The sequence below is a fragment of the Lampetra fluviatilis genome, chromosome 15, assembly GCF_964198595.1.
Source record: "Lampetra fluviatilis chromosome 15, kcLamFluv1.1, whole genome shotgun sequence".
NCBI classification, from domain to species: domain Eukaryota; kingdom Metazoa; phylum Chordata; class Hyperoartia; order Petromyzontiformes; family Petromyzontidae; genus Lampetra; species Lampetra fluviatilis.
The window spans coordinates 7,586,898-7,608,399 of record NC_136289.1 but is presented as its reverse complement, the minus strand read 5'-3'; the positions used below and the strand labels follow the sequence as shown (position 1 = coordinate 7,608,399).

Genomic DNA, 21,502 nt, shown 5'->3' with positions numbered 1-21,502 from the left:
TCACCGAACACAATGTTGAAACCCTGCGTACTGATTAGGCATGTAACGACCCGTTGCTTGGTCAACGTGAAACAATTTGTGTGCTCACGATACGGGCATCGAATTGTGTGTGTAAGAAATTATCATTTACACATTAAGGGCAAATTATGTGCGGATGATATATTAACATTACATTTAGGCTAATTGAGTGAGATAAAAACTTGACACGTAAGATTAAAAAAATAAATTATAGGAATAACACAGTAAAAACTACACTGAAAATAATTAGTTTTTCGATCGAACCGCAATCCCAAATTGTAACAATTCTCACCAAGCTGGGACGAGGCGGTGGGTGAATCGTTACAAATAGCAATTATTTCCTTAGTACTGTATCACCCTGAGCATAACAAATTCAAACAGAATAAAATTTTAAGAACTTTTGTCGATAATCTCTTAAATAAATTGTAACTGTTCTACAGCACAGCAGTGATATTTGTTTCATATTATCCACACGTGATCTCTCCTTCCCCTCTCTTCTACAACGCCATTCATCAACTAAGCACAGTAGGAGTTCTCCTTTCGCTTGAGCGACGGGTAGAGTTTCCGTCGCTTGCGTCGGTAGACGCAGAAGATGACGAGCAGCAGCGCGCTGGAAAGCAGGCAACTCGAGAAGAACACCACGTGCCCCTTCGCTCGGAAGAACAAACAGGCCGGGCACAAGGTGCCAGCTTGTGGCGTCCCGCCGGGCGAGGTCGCCCCATCGTCGTCGCCAATGTCGCTGACCCCCGCCGGTTCCGGGAAGCCGTTGGCGGCGATGGTGGCACGGTACCGCCCCAGCGAGGCCTTGGCAGCCGTGTCGTAGTACGGGGAGGCGTAGAGTCCGGAGAGCGGGGCCACCTTGTCGCGAAGTGTCCACGCGAAGTAGCCGCCCACGCGCACCCCGTCCAGCCGGTACGCTGCAGACGGTGACGATGATACCAACAAGAAGATAAAGGGTCACGTAACAAAGACTTAACGCATGCATCAATAACACTGCCCGAAACAGGAAAACGTATACAGAAAGCGACGTTTTGGCCTTTAGCCCTTCTATCCTGGCAGAGAGGAAAAAATACAGGGTGATCCATTTCTAAATAATGAGCTAATTTGTGATTTTTCTAAATAACGAACTAATTTGTGATTTTTCTAAGTAATGAAGTAATTTGTGATTTTTCTAAATAAGGAACTAATTTGTGATTCATTTCTAAATAACGAACTAATTTGTGATTTTTCAAAATAACGAACTCATTGATAACGAGCCTCGTACTTATTTCTCAACAGTTGATTGACGAAGGTGAAAGCGATGGCTCTGTATCTTACAGAGCAGGTTAACGCATTTAATTAGTGTACAGTATTGAGATTGGTGGAAGACAAGTAGAAGCTTTGAATTTAAACGTTTTCTCTATTTCTTTAGATTGTACTGTACTTCGGTACCCTTACATCTTTGCTCTCCACCTTTGGCAACATGTATTGACTGGCTTGGTGTAGTATGGCCAACTAACCACCACAACCCACATGGCGTGGGGAGGCTCTCATCCAGCGGTGGATTGACAAATAGCTTCACATGTATATCACAGTTGTAGCTATGCGCATGCAATGATTCATCACTCCACAATTCATGACATGAGGTCACGACTCAATTCAAGAGTCACATTCTTTTCGTCTCGTTTGTTCTGTCTGATAAGTAGGACAGTGCTGTCTGTGCCATCTGTTTCCTTTGTTCTGTCTGTTTCAATAGTATAAAGATAATGTTTGCATATCATTTACATATGTTGTAAATAATATATGATCACACGCATGATTTGATGCACGTATTGTGAGTGCAAAAGTATTTTATTGATCGATTATAACGACATTAATAGTATAATTAACTCCAGCAAAGTGATACTTGGGAGATTAATACCACTCAACCCTCACGCTGGGATAAGCTTTGATTTTTAAATCCTTTATATTAAGTTCGCTTGCTTGCTTAGGACCGTGCAAATCTTTCGGTCGTTTTTTAACCCACTTCCCGTGATCCAATCGAGCTGACATTTTCCACACAGACTCGTTGTGTGTGACAATTAATGTTCGTGAACATTTTTTTCCAAAATTTTACACTTTTTAGGACAAAAATATTATATTTAATTACCAATTGCTTAATGATGCGATGCAATCATCTGACCCATAGGTGGCAGCCATCTCAAGCCAGAGGACGAGAGGAGTCTAGCCGCCACGCATATAAAGGATTTATAGTGAAGAACTTTGTTTTTACGGGTTATACTTGTTATGTAATTTTTTTTATCACATTCGTTGAGCACAGGCCCATACGGCCAGCAACAAGCAGCACTAATGAGGGTGCGATCGACAGGAGCGATCGTTGTCGTTCATTCCGCATTACCCTTGAGCATCTCGTTGATGTAGCGCTGGTGGTAGAGCACCCTCAAGCGGTCGTTCGAGGGGGCCCGGTCGTCCACACCGTTGGCGGTGACGAGGATGACGGCGCCCCTGGATCCATAGCGCTGCGCCACCCACCCCAGCATCGCACGCAGCCCCCACGGCGCCACTGCCAGCCCGCCCGCCGACCGCAACCATGTCATGTCCTGCCAGGGAGAGGTCATGTACCTGTATGTATGAATGTTGAACTTATATTTCGATTTAAAGCTTTCGTGACTGCAGGGATTCATCTTCTTGGTTCTTTCGGTAAAGTCATCACGTAGAAGGGAAGTAATACAATAATAAAAATAAAACATAATAAAATAATTCTCACGACGTTTCGGCCACAACGCAAGCAGCCGTCCTCAGGTGAAAACCAGGTCTGTCGAGGCGACAGCGTCTTCAGGCGTTGTGGCCGAAACGTCGTGAGAATTATTTTATTATGTTTTATTTTTATTATTTTATTACTTCCCTTCTACGTGACTATACCGAAAGCACCAAGAAGATGTTGAACTTATGTCGCGCCGTACATAGCCAACCGTGCTAGTCATCCCAGGAGGACCGTGTCATTGGCGATGGCCACTTACTCGGACGGGCTTTATGCAACGATGACTCCAAACCAGTAACTGGGTTGGGTTTAGTGGACCAGCGTCAATAGCTTGACGATTTTGTCGCTACATCTAGCGACTATTTTGGTTTCCCTAGAAAAAGCATTTGCCAAAGCTATGAGTGACAAATCTAGAAAATTTCTGTGATGAGGACACTGTAGATTTAGCAGTGATTCCCCGGTGCGCATTAAGGATTCTATATCAATTTACTATATAAGAATAGGTTTTACTTTTTCTGGCAATAAAACAGGTGTTAAGATGTTAAAAATTAAAACTGAAACCTTTTTCGAGGAATCATGTCTGCATTAACCACATATACTTGTGGTGAACATGCAAACAAAAAAACATACTATGAGCATGTTTTTTTTATTCCTTGCAAAAGGTTTCAGTTTGGTGTTTTAACATCTTAACACCTGTTTTATTGCCAGAAAGGGTAAAACCTATTCTAATATTTGATACCGGCAAGGGAGGTCCCATTATCAATTTACTATATTTAATGTTTGGTATATTGTGTAGTGATGTCATTACCAATATGTGTTTTGACTATCTATCAGTTTGCTTTGTTTAATACTTGCTAAATTGTCTAGTGATATTTTTGATTACTTTAGAAGGGTTGATCTAATGATACCTAGTGACTTTTTGAGATTTGTTTGGCAACTTTCCACTTTGAAGAGTTGGCAACACACTGAGTGGATGCGCTGGGCCGTGACGCTACAAAGTGGAATGGTGAGGGAGTCCACACGGCATCTGAGTTTTGGGCACAAACCTTGATGATGTTCACGGCGCGGTCGACCTCTTGGCTCGAGCCTGGCTTCTCATCGTGCAGAACCAGCCTCGTGGTGAAGTGGTTGAGTGCGATGAAGTCGTATGCTCCCCGCACGGCCGCCTTCTCCTCTTCCGTGAAGCTCGGCACCCGTGACTCTGTGAGGTTGAGCTGCCTGCGACGGGCGATCCAAGAGCGCACCTCCTGCGGGTAATCCCCCGTGCCGAAAATCGGCTCCGCGAACCAGCCCAGGTCGAACAGCATGGCGCGCTCGGCAGTGGCGGCGGCGTCCTCGCCCGCGAACAGGTCGGCCGCCTGGTACCAGTCGGCCCGCAGTGCCAGGGATACTTGGCCGCCCTGCTCTGCACGGAACTCCACGTCGTAGACCCGCCAGGCCCGAGCGTGTGCCCGGATCAGGTTGTGAGCCCTGGCATAGGCGGAGCCAGGGCTGCCCTCGGCGTGAGCGGCCGCGCTGGGTTCGTTGATCGTCAGCCATGTGCGCACGGCACCGCCCAGCTCGCCGAAGCAGAGGCGCGCGTACGCCGCAAACGCCTCCACCGCGGAGACATTGAGCCAGCCACCGGCGTCATTCAGGACCCGGGGGAGGCCCACGTGGCGGTGCGATGGGTGGTACAGCGTAACCACTGGCTCGATGGCGTGTTGCCGCAGCTCGGTGGCGAGGCAGCGGTAGTAGCGCAGTGCGGCGTGGTTGGGCCTCCCGGGGTCGCCTGAGGGCAGCAGCAGAGACCAGCTGAGCGAGAAGCGGTACGCTGTGACGCCGGTGCGCCGCAGTAGGCTCACGGTGCTCCTGATGCTTGTGAAGTCGGTACACTGCGACGGACGCGGTTGCATCTTGAGGCCCGGCAGCTGCAGCAGTTTCCCCGAGTGGTGGACGTCCCATCGGTAGACGCTCGTGTCGGCAAACTGCACCGACGAAGGGGACTCCTCCACCTGGAGCAGGATAAAAAGCACGTGCGTGAAGCATGCTCGCTTGCCTGCTTGCCTACTGCATCAGCGCAGTGCTTTCCCCGCATGCGTTTTGTTCGGGAGGAATACAGAGCAAGTGGAAGTAAATGAGTGCTACAATCAATAGGGGAGTCCGACATCTGATTTTTGAAGCAGTACTCCAGCGGGATGGATACCTTGCAAGTGATAATATGCTTCGTATATAACGTTCTTTAACATGATTTTGTCCAATTGCATTCCAATCGTGCTATTGGCGTCATGTCGCATATATGACCCTTGAGCTACACCCATTTCAAACCTTTTAAAACAGTCTGCCTCAGCAGCAGACCATGCTTTCTCACCTGATGGACGCTTGTGTTGCGCACGAAACGTCGTGATTTATTTTATTTTATACCTACGTGACTTTACCGAAAGAACCAAAGAGTATGGATTCCTGCAGTCACTAAAGCTTCAAATCAAGAATGTTGCAAAATCTCAAAACTCTGGGGCTTAGCAATGCATTACCCTGTGCAGAGAATAGCCCAGGAAGAAGACATGACAGAACTAACTTAAAAGTTAATTAAATAGGCCTCCATATCGACACTAGGGGCACACCTTTAATTTCCCCTGCAAAGAGTGTTCATCGCTTGTCAATCAAACGGCAGTGTTTGGAGCTGGAATTTAGCCAAACCACGTAAAAACAACATTATAATGCAATCGTTTTCACGTGCAGTCATTGGTGATGATGCTCAGATCACCAGCTCACTAAACTCAATTACGGGTGTTTTGTCTGGATTTAATAAGTTTGTTCAGGAACTCATCGATGTCATCACAGTGTTTGGGAGGCCTTGGCCAACAGGCTACATCCCCCCCCTTCCCCGTCTATTGACCGCCATACAGAAACCTGTGCTGGAGGCCAATGATCGTTTTTTTTTAAAGCGTTTGCAGTGCCAAGCCTTTTTTTGTCGACATACCAAGCAAGGCCAATCTCAATAAATTAATTTCTGATAGCACTGCAAAGCCTTTGTTCGAGTCCTCTGCATTCTTGGAATATTTCCACTGCAGAAGGCAGCGAACATTCCGCTCTCTCTCTCCCGAGTAGAAAAAAAATCGAAAATGTCTGCGCACCTCTGGGTCTGCACAGTTTGCCTTAGAGCTCTCGGATTAATCCCAAATGCAAAGAGTTATGTGCAGGTAAGTGGAGAGGCAGCCACCCTTGTTTAATGAGCCTCTGTGTGCTTGATAACGGCAGGGCTGGTCTTGATGCCACGTGCTGATAAACATCACAATTGGGTATCACAGCGCAGGTCAGCAGCCAAGCATTTTTCTCCTTTTGTTAGGCAAATATCTTTGGCTGGGCCACGCCACCAATCAGTCTGTGAACTCCCTCTGTCTACGCGGTTGTCTGCCTGTGAAGGAGACAGGTTAATGAATAATGCACTTTGAAATGTTTTCATGTAAAAGCGTAACATGTTTAGTGCCATGCTGTTTTTAGAAACATCTACTTTGTGTCATGTTAATTATCTGGTGCCATGCACATACGGTCCAGCTCTGAAGGTATCACAGCTGGAAGTTGAAATGATGGGTAGAGCGGTGGCATAGCGATTTGTGCGCTCTGCTATGAACCCAGCTACTCGAGCTCGATTCCCAGGCACGGCTACCATCAGTGGCGAGTGACATCTGAACTGATCCTGGCCCTCAACTCCCCCAACACACGCTGACCAGCATGACGAAGTTGTGACACCGGGAGGGCTTCATCCAGCAGTGGATTGATTCAGGGCTGTAAAATATATCAGCCACTATACCCGCATTACCGAATACAGCAAAACCTCCCCTCCTCTCGCGGGTTCAGTTATTGCTTTTTTGCAGCTTCGCGACAAATTTATTGAGGCACAGTTCACCAATCGGCGCCCCTGTGGCTCAACCATTCGCGGTTAACTGCGATATTCCTGTACGCATCGTAACTGTACTGAACACATAGTAATTGTACTGCATCGTAACTGTACTGAACACATCGTAATTGTACTGCATTGTAACTGTACTGAACACACGCGGTGCCGTGTTATTTCCATCTTGTTTCCCAAGCGTCCCTTCGAGGGTCCCAGGCCACGCGGTGTTCCCAATGAAGATCAGCCGCACGATTTTTCTGCCTGGAGTGTACACTACCATTGTACACTACATTATATGTTTACACTGTATGTATATTGAACTTCTTTTCCACTATACGTAGCCAACTGTGCTAATCGGAGGTTGTGCTGTCTCCGAGTAGATTTACATTCGGCAGATACTTAAAAGCCCCATGTGATTCTTGTCGTGTTGTTAAAAGTTTCATTGCATCATATCAAAACCATGATTCGTAGCCTGCCAGTAAACCTTGTAAGAAATTAACAGATATCGAGGCGGTAAAATTGCACAACAACCCAATAAACGCTGGTGCCAGTTACGTAATAAATTACACCTGACATCTGTAAATGTGGCATTTGGGTGCATAGTTCATTTAACTTGTTTTTTTTAATACGTATGGCCACATCTCGGTTGAATGTCCAACTTGATATCGTTTTGAAAACTCATGGGTATCCTTAAAACGTCTTTATTTGAAGCAATTTACGTAGATTATTTAGAACGTATTTTGGTGACCATTATCATCAGCCATGATCAATCCACTGCTAGATGAAAGCCTCCCCAACTTAAATATATTTCATATTCATCTTACATCAATATACTATAGAAATGAATATGATATTCATTCCTTTCTCCATCGACTGTTGGGTGAGGGCCTCCCCATACCATGTCGGTTATAGGGGTTATCTGACCATATTTCACCTTCCTGGTCCGTGTGTGTTGGTGAAGTGGGGGTCCAGGATGAGAACAGGGATTATCTACTGTCACCATTAAGACATTAATTGCCAAATTACCATCAGCGGTTTATAGTGAAAGAGTCTCAAATTAGGTAATGAGGAATGGTGTGGTTGGGCTGAAGCAAGCGGTGTCTCGTGGCTCCGGCTGTGGAAGCTATACAATTCTGCCTCAGTTTTTCCAGTCTTGAGTAAAGGGCACAGGTGGATTATGTAACAATTGATATGCATGTAACCATTTGCCCTCCCGCAGCAATTCCATGAAATGTCACGGATTCGGCGGCGGGGGGGGGGGATCACCATTCTATCATTTTTTTTGCCACACGCTCACCTCAACGATGCCCTCCGTCACTCCCCAAGAGAAGGTGCTGGGGAACGTGCCGTACAGGGGCGGCTCAGGCTCGGGGAAGCCGTTGCGGGCGATGACCTGACGGTAGAGCTGCGCCGACGATTTGGGCCGGCGCGCGCGTCCGGGCGACGTGAAATCGACGTGCATCAGGCCGCGCCGCAGCCGGAAGCCGTGGCCCCACTCGAAGCCGTCGAGCAGCGACCAGGCTGTGAAGCCTTCAAGCCTCACCCCGTCCTCGCGCACGGCTGCAGGGTAACAGGGGTCCGTGTGAGCTGCATCATCATCATCATCGGTGGTGGCAACGGCTTTATCACCGGCATCATCTACAGCACTGTTTTTCACAAATTTTCAGTGTGAGGTCCGCCACGCATTTTATACCATTGGGTTTGACAGCACGATGTGGTGTTTTCACATTTGTGTATTGTCAGTGGCCGCACATCAGGGGCTGCACTAAAGGCCAACAGGGGCTGTCTCCTGGCCCGCGGGCCTTGCAATGAAGACCACTGATCTACAGCACAGTCAGCCACAGAGCAGCACCATCAGTGGCATCACCATCATTTTATTATTTACATTGCGCTTCATAAAGTATTAAGAAAAGTCCCAAAGAATATCAGGACATTATATATAAGCGCACAACTTTATCTATCTATGATGAACGCTGCACTTTCCGTCGTTTTCATGCAGGGGGCGCTGCAAACCTACGCGCCCCCTGCATGAACGACGGAGGCGCAGGGACAGACGTTCGATGACGTTGGAATCGATCTGCAGACGGCGGTTTTCTCGCACGGCCAGCAGCTGTGTCGCCTTATCTCGATCCCGCAATCCCAAACAGGTGAAATTCTGCATCGAACCGAACCCCCAGCAAGGCCATCTACTTAACGACGAGAGAAAATTCACACGAAATGTCGTTTTCAATTAAGTCTTCCAGATGTAAAATGATATAAGCTTTTAATTAAGAAATACAATTTTCTAATTCAAAAGATAATACAATTCAAAGATGTTTCATTTTACAACTTCAAAACGGAGCATCGGGTGCTTGCGTGAATGCGTCGTTCGTGTGGCTTTCCTGGCCGAAGGCCGTAAGTGGTTGTGAGGGGCGCCACAGGCGTCCCCGAACAACCATTTGTTATCATATATTTGCCTATGGAGAAAACACTTTAATAATGGCTTAGTAGTAGTAACAATAGTAACTACTACAAAGTGCTGTCTACGTTTCAAGCAAAGCCATTAAAGGATGCTGTTTGTCTACAGATTTTTTCTGAATAAGTATAACGTCTTTAGATTGGTCTCGATCTGACTGCCAGAGAGGACTCCTTGACAAGCAGTGGTGGGTAGGCTATTCCATGATGTAGGTTAGAAAGCGCTTGCAGCAGCTTTGTAAGTTATTACTTGCTCCTGGAGAGTCTGACGGTTGCCAGAATCTAATTAATTGCCTCACTGAACGATAATATTGAGCCGGGGCAAAGCCGTGGCGATCACCCAATTCTCTCCAGGCCTCGTTCTGCCGCGCTGTGTGTTGCAGTTGAACGCTTCCCGTCATTGAAACAGTGTCAGTGTGCTGACACTAACGAAAAGCACGAGGTGGTACTGATACTGATTTCGATTGAAAGGCATCAGTCAGTGGTGGCAGTTCCACGTGACGATGTTGGGGACCAGCCTGCCAATTGCACAACCGCTGTTGTATTTGGCGGCACTTCTGTTAATTTTATTTTGGGTAAACTAATCAAACCTGTTGACCCAGAAGACTCAGCTAGAGGGCCTTGCTATGGTTATTCTTAAAAAAAGAAAAGGTTCATCCTTAACCACCAACATAGGTATAACAAATCAACAAGTTACTCCTGTAACCAAATTATTACTTGTTACAATCAAAAGTATAAAATTGGTACCGAGCCAGACAGTTGTTGGTATCAACAGTGAGGCCTGCTGTTATTGAAAAAGAGTAAGATGATGGTAATAATTATGAAATACGAATGAAAGTGACACGGCAGCTCGTTCAAGTAAGGAATTGCTGTGACCTGAAACATTCATAAACAATACTTGAGTTGGCATTCCAGTTTCCTCAAACATATAATTTTATATGAAGGCTTTCATGATCAATTCGATTTTATTAACGCCACACGATCTATCCCAAAATAAACCAATTATGGATCATCTTGCTCATCTGCTAGAGTTTTGCTGTTGTGACTGATGAAGAAGATGATGGGGATTTTATGCCCCAAATTTTTACCAAAACGTGCTATTGGCATCATGTTATTAGATTAAAACAAATTCCATAACATTAGAAAACGGTCAGTAGAAGGAGATATCGTGGAACTTTCTAAAATTTCTTCAAGTGACCTCTTATTCACTGCAATTTCCCACTTGCCTTGCTACAGACAGAAATGTTCACCACATGATGAAATACCATTCAAACTGATATTTCTTCGTGGAATGTTGATTTTGCTTAATTAAGCGTACAACCGGACTGATGCCTTCAGCTCAGCACACTTTAGAACCTGGTAAAAACGCAGGCAGCTGAAATCTTGAATCAAACCTAGCAAATCAACGTTGCAACCTCAGCACTCTGACCTCTGAGGCACACCCCACCACCTTGATAATGGTGATGATGATGACAGCGGTGACACGAATATGCATGCATGTACATTGAGCATCTTTCGCACCGTACGTAGCCAACCGCACTAAGGAGGTTCGATGCATGACACTGCCCTACCTCGCAGGGCGTCGTTCAGGAAGCTCTTGAGCATGTACATGTTGGCGGTGTCACGCGTGCCCCCATCGCCATCCGAGAACCACCCGCTCTCGGCGAGCACGATGCGCGGCCGGTCGTACTCGAGTGACACCCAGCTGAGCAGAGGCCTCAGCCGCAACGCCGCCTCCTGCCCTGCGCGCCGTGCCACCTCCAGCCGCTCGAAGTTGGTGGGGCCGAACGCGAGTGCGAAGAAGTCGGCCGAGCCGCGCACCTCGTCCCGCTCGGACAGACTGAACGTGGGCAGACGCGCGCCGAGCTCGTTGCGCATGCTGGCCGGGTAGTCGCCGTCATGGAAGATGGGCCGTGCGAACCAGCCCAGCGCCGAGTCGAGCGAGCGCTGGCACGCGACGATATTGGATGCGCTGGTTCCACCGTCGCCGGCGGCAGCGTTGGGGCTGTGGCTGCCTCCTCGCGGCTCCACCCAGTGCGAGCCGAGCACCAGCGACACCTCGCCGCCCTGCGTGGGCTTGAAGTGGCGCTGGTAGATGCGGTAGGCACGGGCGTGCGCCTGTGACAGAGATGCGGGATCGCAGGTCGCAGAGTGACCGTCGGTTAGCCTTAAACGACAGGCGAGAATCTGTGCAAAGGCAGTGCTTTTCTAGGAGAGGTCTCTCACATGCGGCTTTTATGGACTGAAAAAAAAAACACATCTTTACGTGTTGGTGCAGGTTTGAAAGCCATATAACTTATTAAACATAATTGCAGGAAGTTGGGGATATTTTGGATGCGTAAATAGAAGAGACGGAGACAACCTGGAGGGATTGGTCCTACATTGAGTGAAAGGAAACGAACTTGAGGTCACCTCATACTAGATAATGGTTACGATGGAGTAAAGATTTCTGGAAAATATTCAAATATTGGAGGAGGAGGAATTGGTGAGACTTGATAACTGGCCTGACATCTCTTAAGGTCAAAAACGACCTCCAGACAATGAACAGATGACCTCCACGTATATAACAATCTCCAGCCCATGATTGAATGGATGATGACAATTCTGGGTCATGATTGTGATTCTCACATTGTTACGTGTCGTGTCGTTTGTACAATATTCTATTCTGAACTATAAATAAGGACAATTTCCTTAAGTGTTGTCCTCCCTCGATATGTTTTTGATTTTAAAAGAAACATGTTTTTGATGCTTTTGCTTTTTACTTGAACAACAAAAAATATATTGGTTTGTCATATACTTTATATACGAAGACTCAATCTGGACATCTGTGAAAAAGAGCTTCATAGCTCATCGGATTCCCCCAGCCTAAATAAAGATTCTGAGTCTGACTCCCTTTCCCTCCTGTCCCACGCACCCACCTTCCTCAACATATCTACCACCACCTCAGTTCACCCCCCCCCCCACATAGTGTTATTACGTTACTGTGCATTACATGATTGTTATAAGTATTGTAAGTGTTATGTTTATGTGCATATGTGACAGATGAGCAATGCACAATTGTGCGCAGAGAATCTGTACGGCTGAGTTGCACATTCTGCAAAGTCAAGAATGGTCATCCATCATAGGAATCCGGAATTTTCGCTATAGGCTCAGTACAACGACCAACCCAAGTCTCATTTCAATGCGAGGACAATTACCGTAGACTTGCATATACTTTTATATAAATTATACAATATGTGGAGCGCTGAACCAGGCACATTCTCTCTCTGTGTTATCTCGACCCAACATTACGGTTTTTATCATCACCCGTACTCCAGGGATGGTAAATTGAGGAAGGAACTTTTGGCTTACGCTGCCCGGCGAGTGAGACCAATCAACCTCTGTGCTGTGATTGGAGCGCCAAGGTAGCGAGATGTTGACTACCTCGCCTGGTATGCAGGAGGCCGTGGGTTCGATCCAGACCCTGACACCTGTATTTTTGGAGTGTGCGTGTTCTCCCCGTGGTCGCGTGGATTTTTCTCCGGGTCCTCCGGTTTTTCCCTCCACGTTTAGAATCAACATGCATTTAGAGTATTTGGTTGCTATCAATTTCCACGTGATAAGCCACTTCATTAGGCTATCATTTGTGGTCAGGTCGCATCTGAAAAAGAGCTATATAGCTCAGTGGGCCTTACCTGGTGAAATAAAAAATAGTTGACATCGTTTTTTAGAAAGTTTCGTTTTATGATTTTCCAAGCGAAAGTCGTAAAGTTCGGCTTAACAGCCGTTCTAGCACATCGATAGATGTTAATCTATTGCCGAGTTCAGATCGTCTATATTCCATTAGCCGATGAGTACATTGCCTTAGAGACTACAAGTTCATATGATGACACCTGACATTTTATGGTGTTTCCGAGGACGTGGAGGTGTATTACATCCCATGTAAGTGCACATTCACAAGGATGTGGGGAATGGAATGCGCATACGATACATCCATGGACGTAAGTGATTGTATGATAATTTTGTGATCTATGCAAGGACGTGTTACACTGTTGATATATACACTGCGTACAAGGATGTGTATGGAAGATGCGTGATATGTACACGTGGGATTGTGGGATCATATGCCATGTTATACGTGATTGTGCATATAACAGTGATTGTATAATCGTATGACACGCACATGGACCTATAGACTATGCGATGATGTGATGTATACAACAGAGACGTGGAGATCGCATTATGCGCATGTACTTAGACACATGCTGTGCTAAGAATAATTACATTTCATGGATAATGATCACGATGGTGGTGGATGTATGGCATGCAACCCTCCCCCCGACCCCACCCCACCCACCTTGATGAGATTGTGAGCCACCACGTAGGGAGAGATGCCGGGGTCTCTGATCCCGGGCGCGTGCGTGCCGCTCCCGTAGCCGTGCCACGCCACCGCGTACGGGTTGTGAACCGTGAACCAGGTGTGCACGCGGTCCCCGAACGCTCGGAAGCAGAACTCTGCGTACTCCGCGAACGCGTCCACCGTGGCCTCACTCAGCCACCCGCCGTGGCGCTCCTGTAGGGCTTGCGGCAGGTCCCAGTGGTAGAGGGTGACCACGGGACGGATCCCTGCGCGCACCAGCAGGTCGATGGTCTCGTTGTAGAAGCGCAGCCCTGCCGCACTGGGCTCTGACGCCGAGGCGTTGGGCAGGAGCCGAGGCCACGAGATGGAGAATTTGTAGTGGCTCACGCCGAGCCAACGCAGCGCTTCCACGTCCTCTTCCGCGTGGTGGTAGCCGTCGCTCGCCACGTCCCCGCTGGAGCCATCGAACATCTCTGGGTGCCCGTGTGTGAACTTGTCCCAGATGGAGGCGGCTTTGCCATCCGCGTCCCAGGCGCCCTCCACCTGGTAGGCGGCCGTGCCCACGGACCACGAAAAGCCCTCGGGGAATCGCACCTCGTCGGCTGGAGGGGACGTGGTGGAACCCGAGCTGAACTTCTCCCAAGCCTTCATGCCGTCCGATGGCTTGGCGTGGACATGCCGGTGGTGAGGCTGGTGGAGCAGCAGGAAGAGGCAGACCAGCGGTGTGATATTTGACGTTGTCATTGTCCCATCGGCGAGCGCGCAGAACGCATCAAATATCCATGGTCTAAGTTGTCCACTTTGTTGACAGGCACAGGTGCGTGTGCACCGAAGTGCTCACCTGCGTTGGATTGCGCGCCCTCCAACAACCGCGCAACAAAAACGTGTCTCGCTTCTATTATTCGTGCGTGGTGAGTGCTTTAAGGAACAACCCTGAATTAATACCAGTCCGTGACGCGTGCGTGCGTGCGTGCCCCTGTAAAAATACCTGCCACCATAACCCTTCGTAAGATAACGTTACGTGAACATCAGTGCCCAATACCTGACGCCCACACCTCCACCTCGCGTGCGCATTCCCCGCTACTGAGCGGCGCGCAAGGAGGGACCCGCTTGGTCGCCCGCCCTGGCGCTCTGCTCCATCAATTATTACCCAGTTATTGACTATTGACGCAAACACACAGCGAGCCCCAACCCCCAAAACTATCCCCCGTCACCCCACAAAAGCCTATCTCGCTCGCCCCCCCCCTGCCCGCTAGTTGATAACAGGTGCGTGTGCGTGTGTATGTATGTGAGCGGTGGCGCAGCGGTTAGCGCGCTGCGCCACGAACTCGGGCGACCCGAGTTCGATTCCCCGCTCACGATCAATAACAGTGGTGAATATTTGAACCGGTCCTGGGCCTCCCACACCCAGTCAACTATGTCTCAAATGAGTACATCGCCACTAGGGAGACAAATGCGGCCGGGCGTGGTGCTGGCCACCCACCCCCTCGTGTGCCGTGCCGGCCTTCATAGGTGCTGTAAGGTAACAGCACTTGACCCGCCAGTCTGTTAAGTCTACACGGGGGGTCTTTGTCTTTGCGCGCTTCTGATTCTCGGCCACGGGTGGCATCAGAAGCGAGTGATTCCTGAACCGGTCCTGGACCTTCTCTGAAACCAACCTCGTCTCAAATGACTTTCTTTCGTGTGGCTGATGTAAAGATGCAAAGCAACGGCTTATTGTAATTTTAATGAGCGTTTAAGGTGGTGTGTCAGGGTGGGTGTGTGTGATCGTTGCCGGCCAACTCTGCTAAGCGAGAAATCACGGTGAATACTATCAACGCGTCGATCGAACATCGATCGTCGATCTGCCGGTCCCCGGAGCAACAACAACACAAGTGCCTGGTGCGGTGCGTCAAAAATATCAGCAATGGGGACAACAGAGAGATGCCTTAATAGGTGCTCGCCAACAGAATTGTAAAGGCTCTGCGCATCTGTTTGTGGCGCAGTGGTTCTAGCATTGCGCAACAAGCCACGGCCACCTGGGTTCAAATCCCTACCACGGCTACCATCGGTGACAAGTGGTGTCAGAACGTGTCATTGGGCCTCCCCTAATACCTGCCGAGGTATGAATACTGTACCAGCAGTGGGGAGACAAAGGTGGCCGGGCGTGGAAATGGCACACAACACCTCCTCTAGATCTGTGTGTAGTGTAGTGATTCTAGATTTGAAGCTTTCGTGACTGCAAGGATTCATACTCTTAGGTTTTTTCGGAAAAGTCACGTAGGTAAAAATAAATAATCAAAAAATAAATAATACGTGACTTACCGAAAAAACCTAAGAGTATGCAGTGTAGTGGTTAACGCGCTACGGCTACAAACCCGGCGAGCCGGGTCCTGGGCATCTTCTAGGTCGACTCAGCCTCAAATGAGTACCTGGGTGTGGGTGTAAACATCGCCACTGGGGAGACAAAGGCGGCCGGGCGTGGTGCTGGCCACCCAACCCCCTCGTGTGCCGTGCCGGCCTTCATAGGTGCTACTCGCGAACAGCACTTGGCCCAACACTCTATGCAGACTACACGGGGGATCTTTGTCTTTTGCTTTTCAACCTCGTCTACCACCGACCTGTCTGCCTCTGCTGTGTTTCTTAAATGTTATCAAGATCGGGGTGTGTGTTTATTTGTAAATAGGGAACTCCCTCGCCAAAAAGGGCAATGCATCTCAATGGGATCGCATCTGATTTGGTAAACATGAGCAATTACTGTAATTGAAATCTAATGTCAATGCATATGCATGCTGATTAGGTTAAACAAGCTGAAAATGTACGTGTAGAGTCTATAGTCAGTTCATTTCGGGTAAGAATTACGTCGTACATTAATACTATGGCCAACGTAATTGATAGAACATCAGAACATTATCTTTATATCAGCTTCATGATAACGTACAGCCCTTCGTCAATCCACTGCTGGACGCAAAGCAAGGCCGTAGCCATGGAGTCAACATTGGGGGGGACCAAATCTTCCAGGGGGTCTGGGGGTCCCCCCCCCAGAAAAATATCTAAAATTGAAAACGAATTTCCTGCCATTTCCTGCCTAAAATATTAAAAAATTCACGAACACACAGGATGGACTTTTTTTTACAATAATGTCTAATAGTGTATTGTATTACATTGCTCTGTTTTTTTTAACCTTTTCTTGTTTCATTGTATGTAATGGCAGAGATTAGGGATTAATAAACTACAACCATAACCACAATCATATAAACAGAAATCTCTTTTATAGCAATATATTGGGGGGGGGGGGCATTTTGAGCATATTTGAATATTGGGATGTGTCCCCCCCCAATATATATTATAATTACGGCGTTGACGCGAAGGCCTCCTCACGTCGTGTTAGTCGTGCGAGCTGTTGGTGTACACGACCATACTTCACCATTCTGGTCGGTTCGGGTTGGTTAAGGGCAGTGGCCCATGAGCGATTTAGATATCACTCGCCACTGATGTTATCCGTGATCGGGGAATTGAACACAGCGTCGTGTGGGACCGCTGCGTCGGGGCTTAACTGATACAATCAAGTCATAAGCGTGCTTAGATACAGGCGAAGGGTGAATACTCGTATTTAAATCATCCTACTTATTAATGAATACATTTGCAATGTCTCGTTCACATATCCGTCTCCACGTGAAAGAAGATACATGTTGTACACAGTGTTCTGCTAATGCATCATCAGCATTGGTTCAAGAAAAGAAAACTTACGGCCGGGTTCGACACACGGTTTCTCATCAGCGGTCAGACCTGGCATTCATCAATGTTGGTGAACTTCTGAACTGATAGGCAAGGTCGTCTCTTCACGATATGGGTCTTAGTTCGACGCAATATTACATAGTAATGCATAACTTAATCATTCGCTCCGTTATGAATAATAAACACAACTTACGTGTTACAATAACTACGTTCGTCAATATTCATCACCATACAATAATTCTAGATTTGAAGTTTTCGTGACTGCAAGGATCCATACTCTTTTGTTCTTTCGGTAAAGTCACGTAGGTGAAAATAAAAAGAATAATAATACAATATTCATATCGTCTTGGTTCTTTCGGTAAAGTCACGTAGAAGGGAAATAATAAAATAATACAAAATAAAACATAATAAAATACAATTTACGACTTTACCGAAAGAACCAAGAAGATGAATCCCTGCAGTCACGAAAGCTTTAAATCGAAATTTTATATTCATATCATTTATGTATTACACCGAGGGTTGAGCGGTGACAAAACATCTTGCAGACTGCGCGCTATGAACCCTGCAAAACTGAGTTGGACTCCCGGCCACGGCTAACATCAGTAGCGAGTTACATTTTTCACTGTCTTCCCTTCATCATCGTGGTGAAGTATGGTCAAAGCCCCCCCCCCCCCCCCATGGCCGACACGGCAAAGAGAAGCCTTCATCCAGCAGTGAATAGACTAAAGGATGTGCATTGTTATTGGAATTTCATACAACAGTACTTTTTTGTAAGATTTGCTGGCTGGCCAGAGGGAAGGACGGACGGGGACGTCTTAAGAACCCCGTATATAATTGCCAGGTGTTCATACGTGCAAGATAAGCATGTGCCTAATACCTACTGACAATTATATTACACTGAATGTACCGTAACATTCGTCAATCTTGTGTTCCAATCTCAGTCTAAGCAATATCCATTGAGCAACGGCAGACACGCACGGGCATGTGCCGAGGCAGTAAGTGCAACTATGCACTGCGTTGAGTATATATACACAAGACAAATGTTAACTTTAAACTACGGGAGGTGCTATAACAAAGACTACAGCGAGTCACTCACGGGCGTCAATGAGACGGGCTCGTTTTAAAAGTCTTGCTGATGGATAATAATGTTTGTAACATGACACGCCACGACAACTCGCCATACAAGGCGTGCCTTGATAGAGTTTATATTACAATCGGTCCCCTCTACCTCGTGAATTTAGACAAGGGGTGGGAGGGAGCCTTTTCCCTTATGGAGGGACGAAACAGGACTTTCATATTATACCTTTGGGGGCCACAACATAAACACACATTAGCGTCGTCGAATCGAAACGCGAGAATAACGTTTCGTTCATCCCGCGTACAAGTTTGGCATTGCAGTGGCGTCCGTGTGACTGAGCACGTGTGAAATTATAAACGTCGGGTTTCCATACTCTTTGGTTATTTCGGTAAAGTCACGTAGGTATAAAATAAAAGAAATCACATTTCGATCGCAACACAAGCGTTCGTCCTCAGGCGGAAAAAATATAATCAGCAGTAGAACTGCTGCACCAGCGAGAGAGCTGTTACAACAAGATTATATATGTGGTGATGGGCAAGCAGGCGAGGTCTGAGCTGGAAAAGGAATTCCATCCACGGACATAAGCACGTCAGTTGTGTTAATGGGGGAGATTATGGAGAGATGGATTAGGGAGGGAGATTAGCATGAATGAGCTTCCATAAGAGTATCATGCCCGCATATGCGCACAACAGCAGTGTTCATGAGAGATTAGCACCATGAGAGTGCAATCCAAAGGAATCGATTTAGTGCGACTGAATCCTTGCGGTGACGGATGAACGAATCGTTTCGAAGTGTTGGGCATCATGTGGCGGTGGGGCTTTCTCAAGCGGATTCGCCTGGGCAACTTCTGCCCAAAGGAAGGGGCCGTAGGTTATACAACTTACCCACCGCGGCATTAGACGCCGAGCTGTGGCTATTGCATGGAATATCGTGTGTCAAGCGAGGTTCGGCTGAGACGTTTAGAATTCGTCGTCTCCGTACACACGTTTCTATCCGTCAGAGCTGAAGGGCAAACATGAAAACAGTGGAACAGGTTAGTCTTGTGTACAAACAGGGCGCGCACACGCTGGTGTTACCCAGTCCACAATAACCTCGTGCGTATACTGACACTACACACATGATCAGATTCTGGGCCAATATCAATTAATGGACTTAAGTTGAGATTTTGCATACACACACAACTGGTTGTGCGGCTTGAAAAGAGAGCGACGCCAGCGTGTTAAGGACACAATGCTGTCTGCTCGTCGTCTTATCTGACGCATCAGCTCATTAAGTCCAGGTGAGAGCGGTTTTTCCTGCTCTTGGTTTGATTGACAAAGCGTTGAAGGTTGGCCAAATGAAGTAACTATTAAAGATTAAGTTATAAGTGATTGAGCCATTCAATCGCTTTGGGTTCGTTTAAACTGCCTGATGTGCGGACCTTGGAGTGTCATGCCATCTAATGCGTGATGGGCTTTGGTTTCTACAGGTTAAGGTTTATTTTGGCACGAGTAGCACAACATATACATTCAGCTGGGCGCTTAAATAGGGGACCCATCTTTCATAGCTACAATACATAGTGTCCAAGCAAACTGGACCGGTTTCGATATTCAGTGTCTCATCAGCGGAGTCAGGCTTGCTCGAATCGATGCTGAACTGCCAGATGATTCTGGTAATGACACAAGTATCATGAAACTCTAAGCGTCGAAACCGGTCCATGGTTTAGTTGTGAATAAATGTAGCTGAATTTATGCACTCCCAGAAGGCCGTGGGGCCGATGATTTGCGTATAAAAATGATTTTAGATTTTTATACGGAAAAGGGGATATGTACAGGGTACATGTTGTTAATTTATATTCTCCACAACGACGCTAATGAAAATTGTGTGTCATGTATAAATCCTGTATCTGGCAAAGAATCGATTCTCACTCGCACTATCCAAATGCGCAAGCAAGCTTTAGCGTAAGACTCTACGTACGGATCTGTATTTACAATGCCCACATCTACAGTAGAACCCCTCTTAACGACGGCAATTGGTGCCACGAAACCGGTCGTTAAGTGATCTGGTCGTTAAGCGAGTACAGGAAATACACGTTAAAGGTTGACTTGAAGCTTTCGTGACTGCAGGTATTCATATTCTTGGGTCTTTCGGTAAAGTCACGTGGATAGGTTCAAAGAAAATAACAGGAAGACGACCGCTTGTGTTGTTGCGATCGAAACGTCGTAGTTTTTTTGTTATTTTATTTTAACCTATCTCCGTGAATTTACAGAAAGACCCACGAATATACACGTTAAAGCCTTAATTCGTTCCGACAGCATCTAAAGTTACCCTTTTTCACACAAAAACGTAATTTACAATATTTAAACAATGCGTATTACTACATAGAGATACCAACATTACAAACACAATATTAAAAGAAACGTGGGAAGTTAAATCAACGCATTAATTAATATTTATACCGTACATACAACAGCCCCTATTAGGTAGGGGGCGCCCATTTACGCGTACGCGTTCCACGTGCGTCAGACGCGCCCTCGCGCCTCCGCGCCACCGTAGACACGCCCATCTGCGCATGCGCGTCGAGGTGGTTTTGGCGCGAACCGGGGCAAGGGTCCCACCCGCGTCAGCTGGGCCCATGGTGAGAATCAACAACGATAGTAGCAGCAACAACAGCAACATACAGACACAGCTACAGCGAATAACACACAGGCGGCTATACACACAACTACAGCAACGCTCTCAGCCAGGGGAGCAGTTGTGGTTGCTGCGTGGCCCCAACGTGAGCCTCAGCGCTCGTTACTGTCTTCTGGTGACATGCGCGCCCCTTGCTAGCAACACGAGTTCATGTCTGCGACAGATTATTGTTGGCGTATTTGTTACTTAATCATTTACAATTGCTGCAATTAACGTTTCACCAGGTGTGGGTGTGATCGTTGTGGCGGCAGGTGTGGCGAGGCCGTATCTGCAGCAAGGAGTTGCGGTCGAGGGGCTGTCGTTTTGCTCGGGAGTCCTTTAGTGTCAATCAAGCGAGAGTTGAGATTCGCCTTCTCTTGAGATGTTATTCTGTGACCGTACGACACTGATATGAGATCATTCGTTGCGCCATCCTTTTAGGTGAAGTACTTTGCTTCAACTACGTTGGCGTGGGTCGAGTTTAGTTCGCGCGTTCAGCCGATATCCATTTTCCGCGTGAATTAATAACATTGACATCGTGTATTCCTTCCTACTCTTAGGTTTTTTTCGGTAAAGTCACGTAGGTAAAATAATAATAAAAGTAATAGAAATAATAATAGAAATAAA

At 47.1% G+C, this 21,502-nt stretch overlaps 2 protein-coding genes across 5 annotated transcripts in view; one reads left to right on the top strand and one right to left on the bottom strand.

Annotated features, from left to right (window-relative positions):
* Nucleotides 1-510: 510 nt before the first annotated feature.
* KLB (klotho beta) lies at nucleotides 511-20,768 on the bottom strand. The gene is made up of 7 exons (XM_078863404.1): nucleotides 20,711-20,768; nucleotides 13,426-14,264; nucleotides 10,661-11,207; nucleotides 7,933-8,195; nucleotides 3,805-4,752; nucleotides 2,396-2,597; nucleotides 511-935 (listed from the first exon to the last, which is right to left on the bottom strand). The coding sequence occupies exons 1-7, from the start codon at nucleotides 20,766-20,768 to the stop codon at nucleotides 535-537; spliced, it is 3,258 nt and encodes a 1,085-aa protein (XP_078719530.1). The 3' UTR covers nucleotides 511-534.
* A 21-nt stretch (nucleotides 20,769-20,789) lies between these two features.
* RFC1 (replication factor C subunit 1) overlaps nucleotides 20,790-21,502 on the top strand; it is a 37,781-nt gene continuing 37,068 nt past the window's right edge. For all 4 annotated transcript variants that reach the window (XM_078863051.1, XM_078863050.1, XM_078863049.1 and 1 more), the window contains exon 1: nucleotides 20,790-20,840. In XM_078863051.1, the coding sequence (XP_078719177.1) occupies nucleotides 20,838-20,840 (3 nt within the window). In that variant the 5' untranslated portion in view covers nucleotides 20,790-20,837. The remainder of the gene's footprint in view (nucleotides 20,841-21,502) is intronic.

Excerpts from the sequence above, each read along its gene's own strand:
- KLB (XM_078863404.1), bottom strand. The coding sequence starts at position 20,768 with ATGGGCGTGTCTACGGTGGCGCGGAGGCGCGAGGGCGCGTCTGACGCA. Across the intron at positions 11,208-13,425 it reads TGGCTCACAATCTCATCAAG|GCGCACGCCCGTGCCTACCG; the intron begins GTGGGTGGGGTG and ends TCTCTGTCACAG. Across the intron at positions 4,753-7,932 it reads TGACGGAGGGCATCGTTGAG|GTGGAGGAGTCCCCTTCGTC; the intron begins GTGAGCGTGTGG and ends ATCCTGCTCCAG.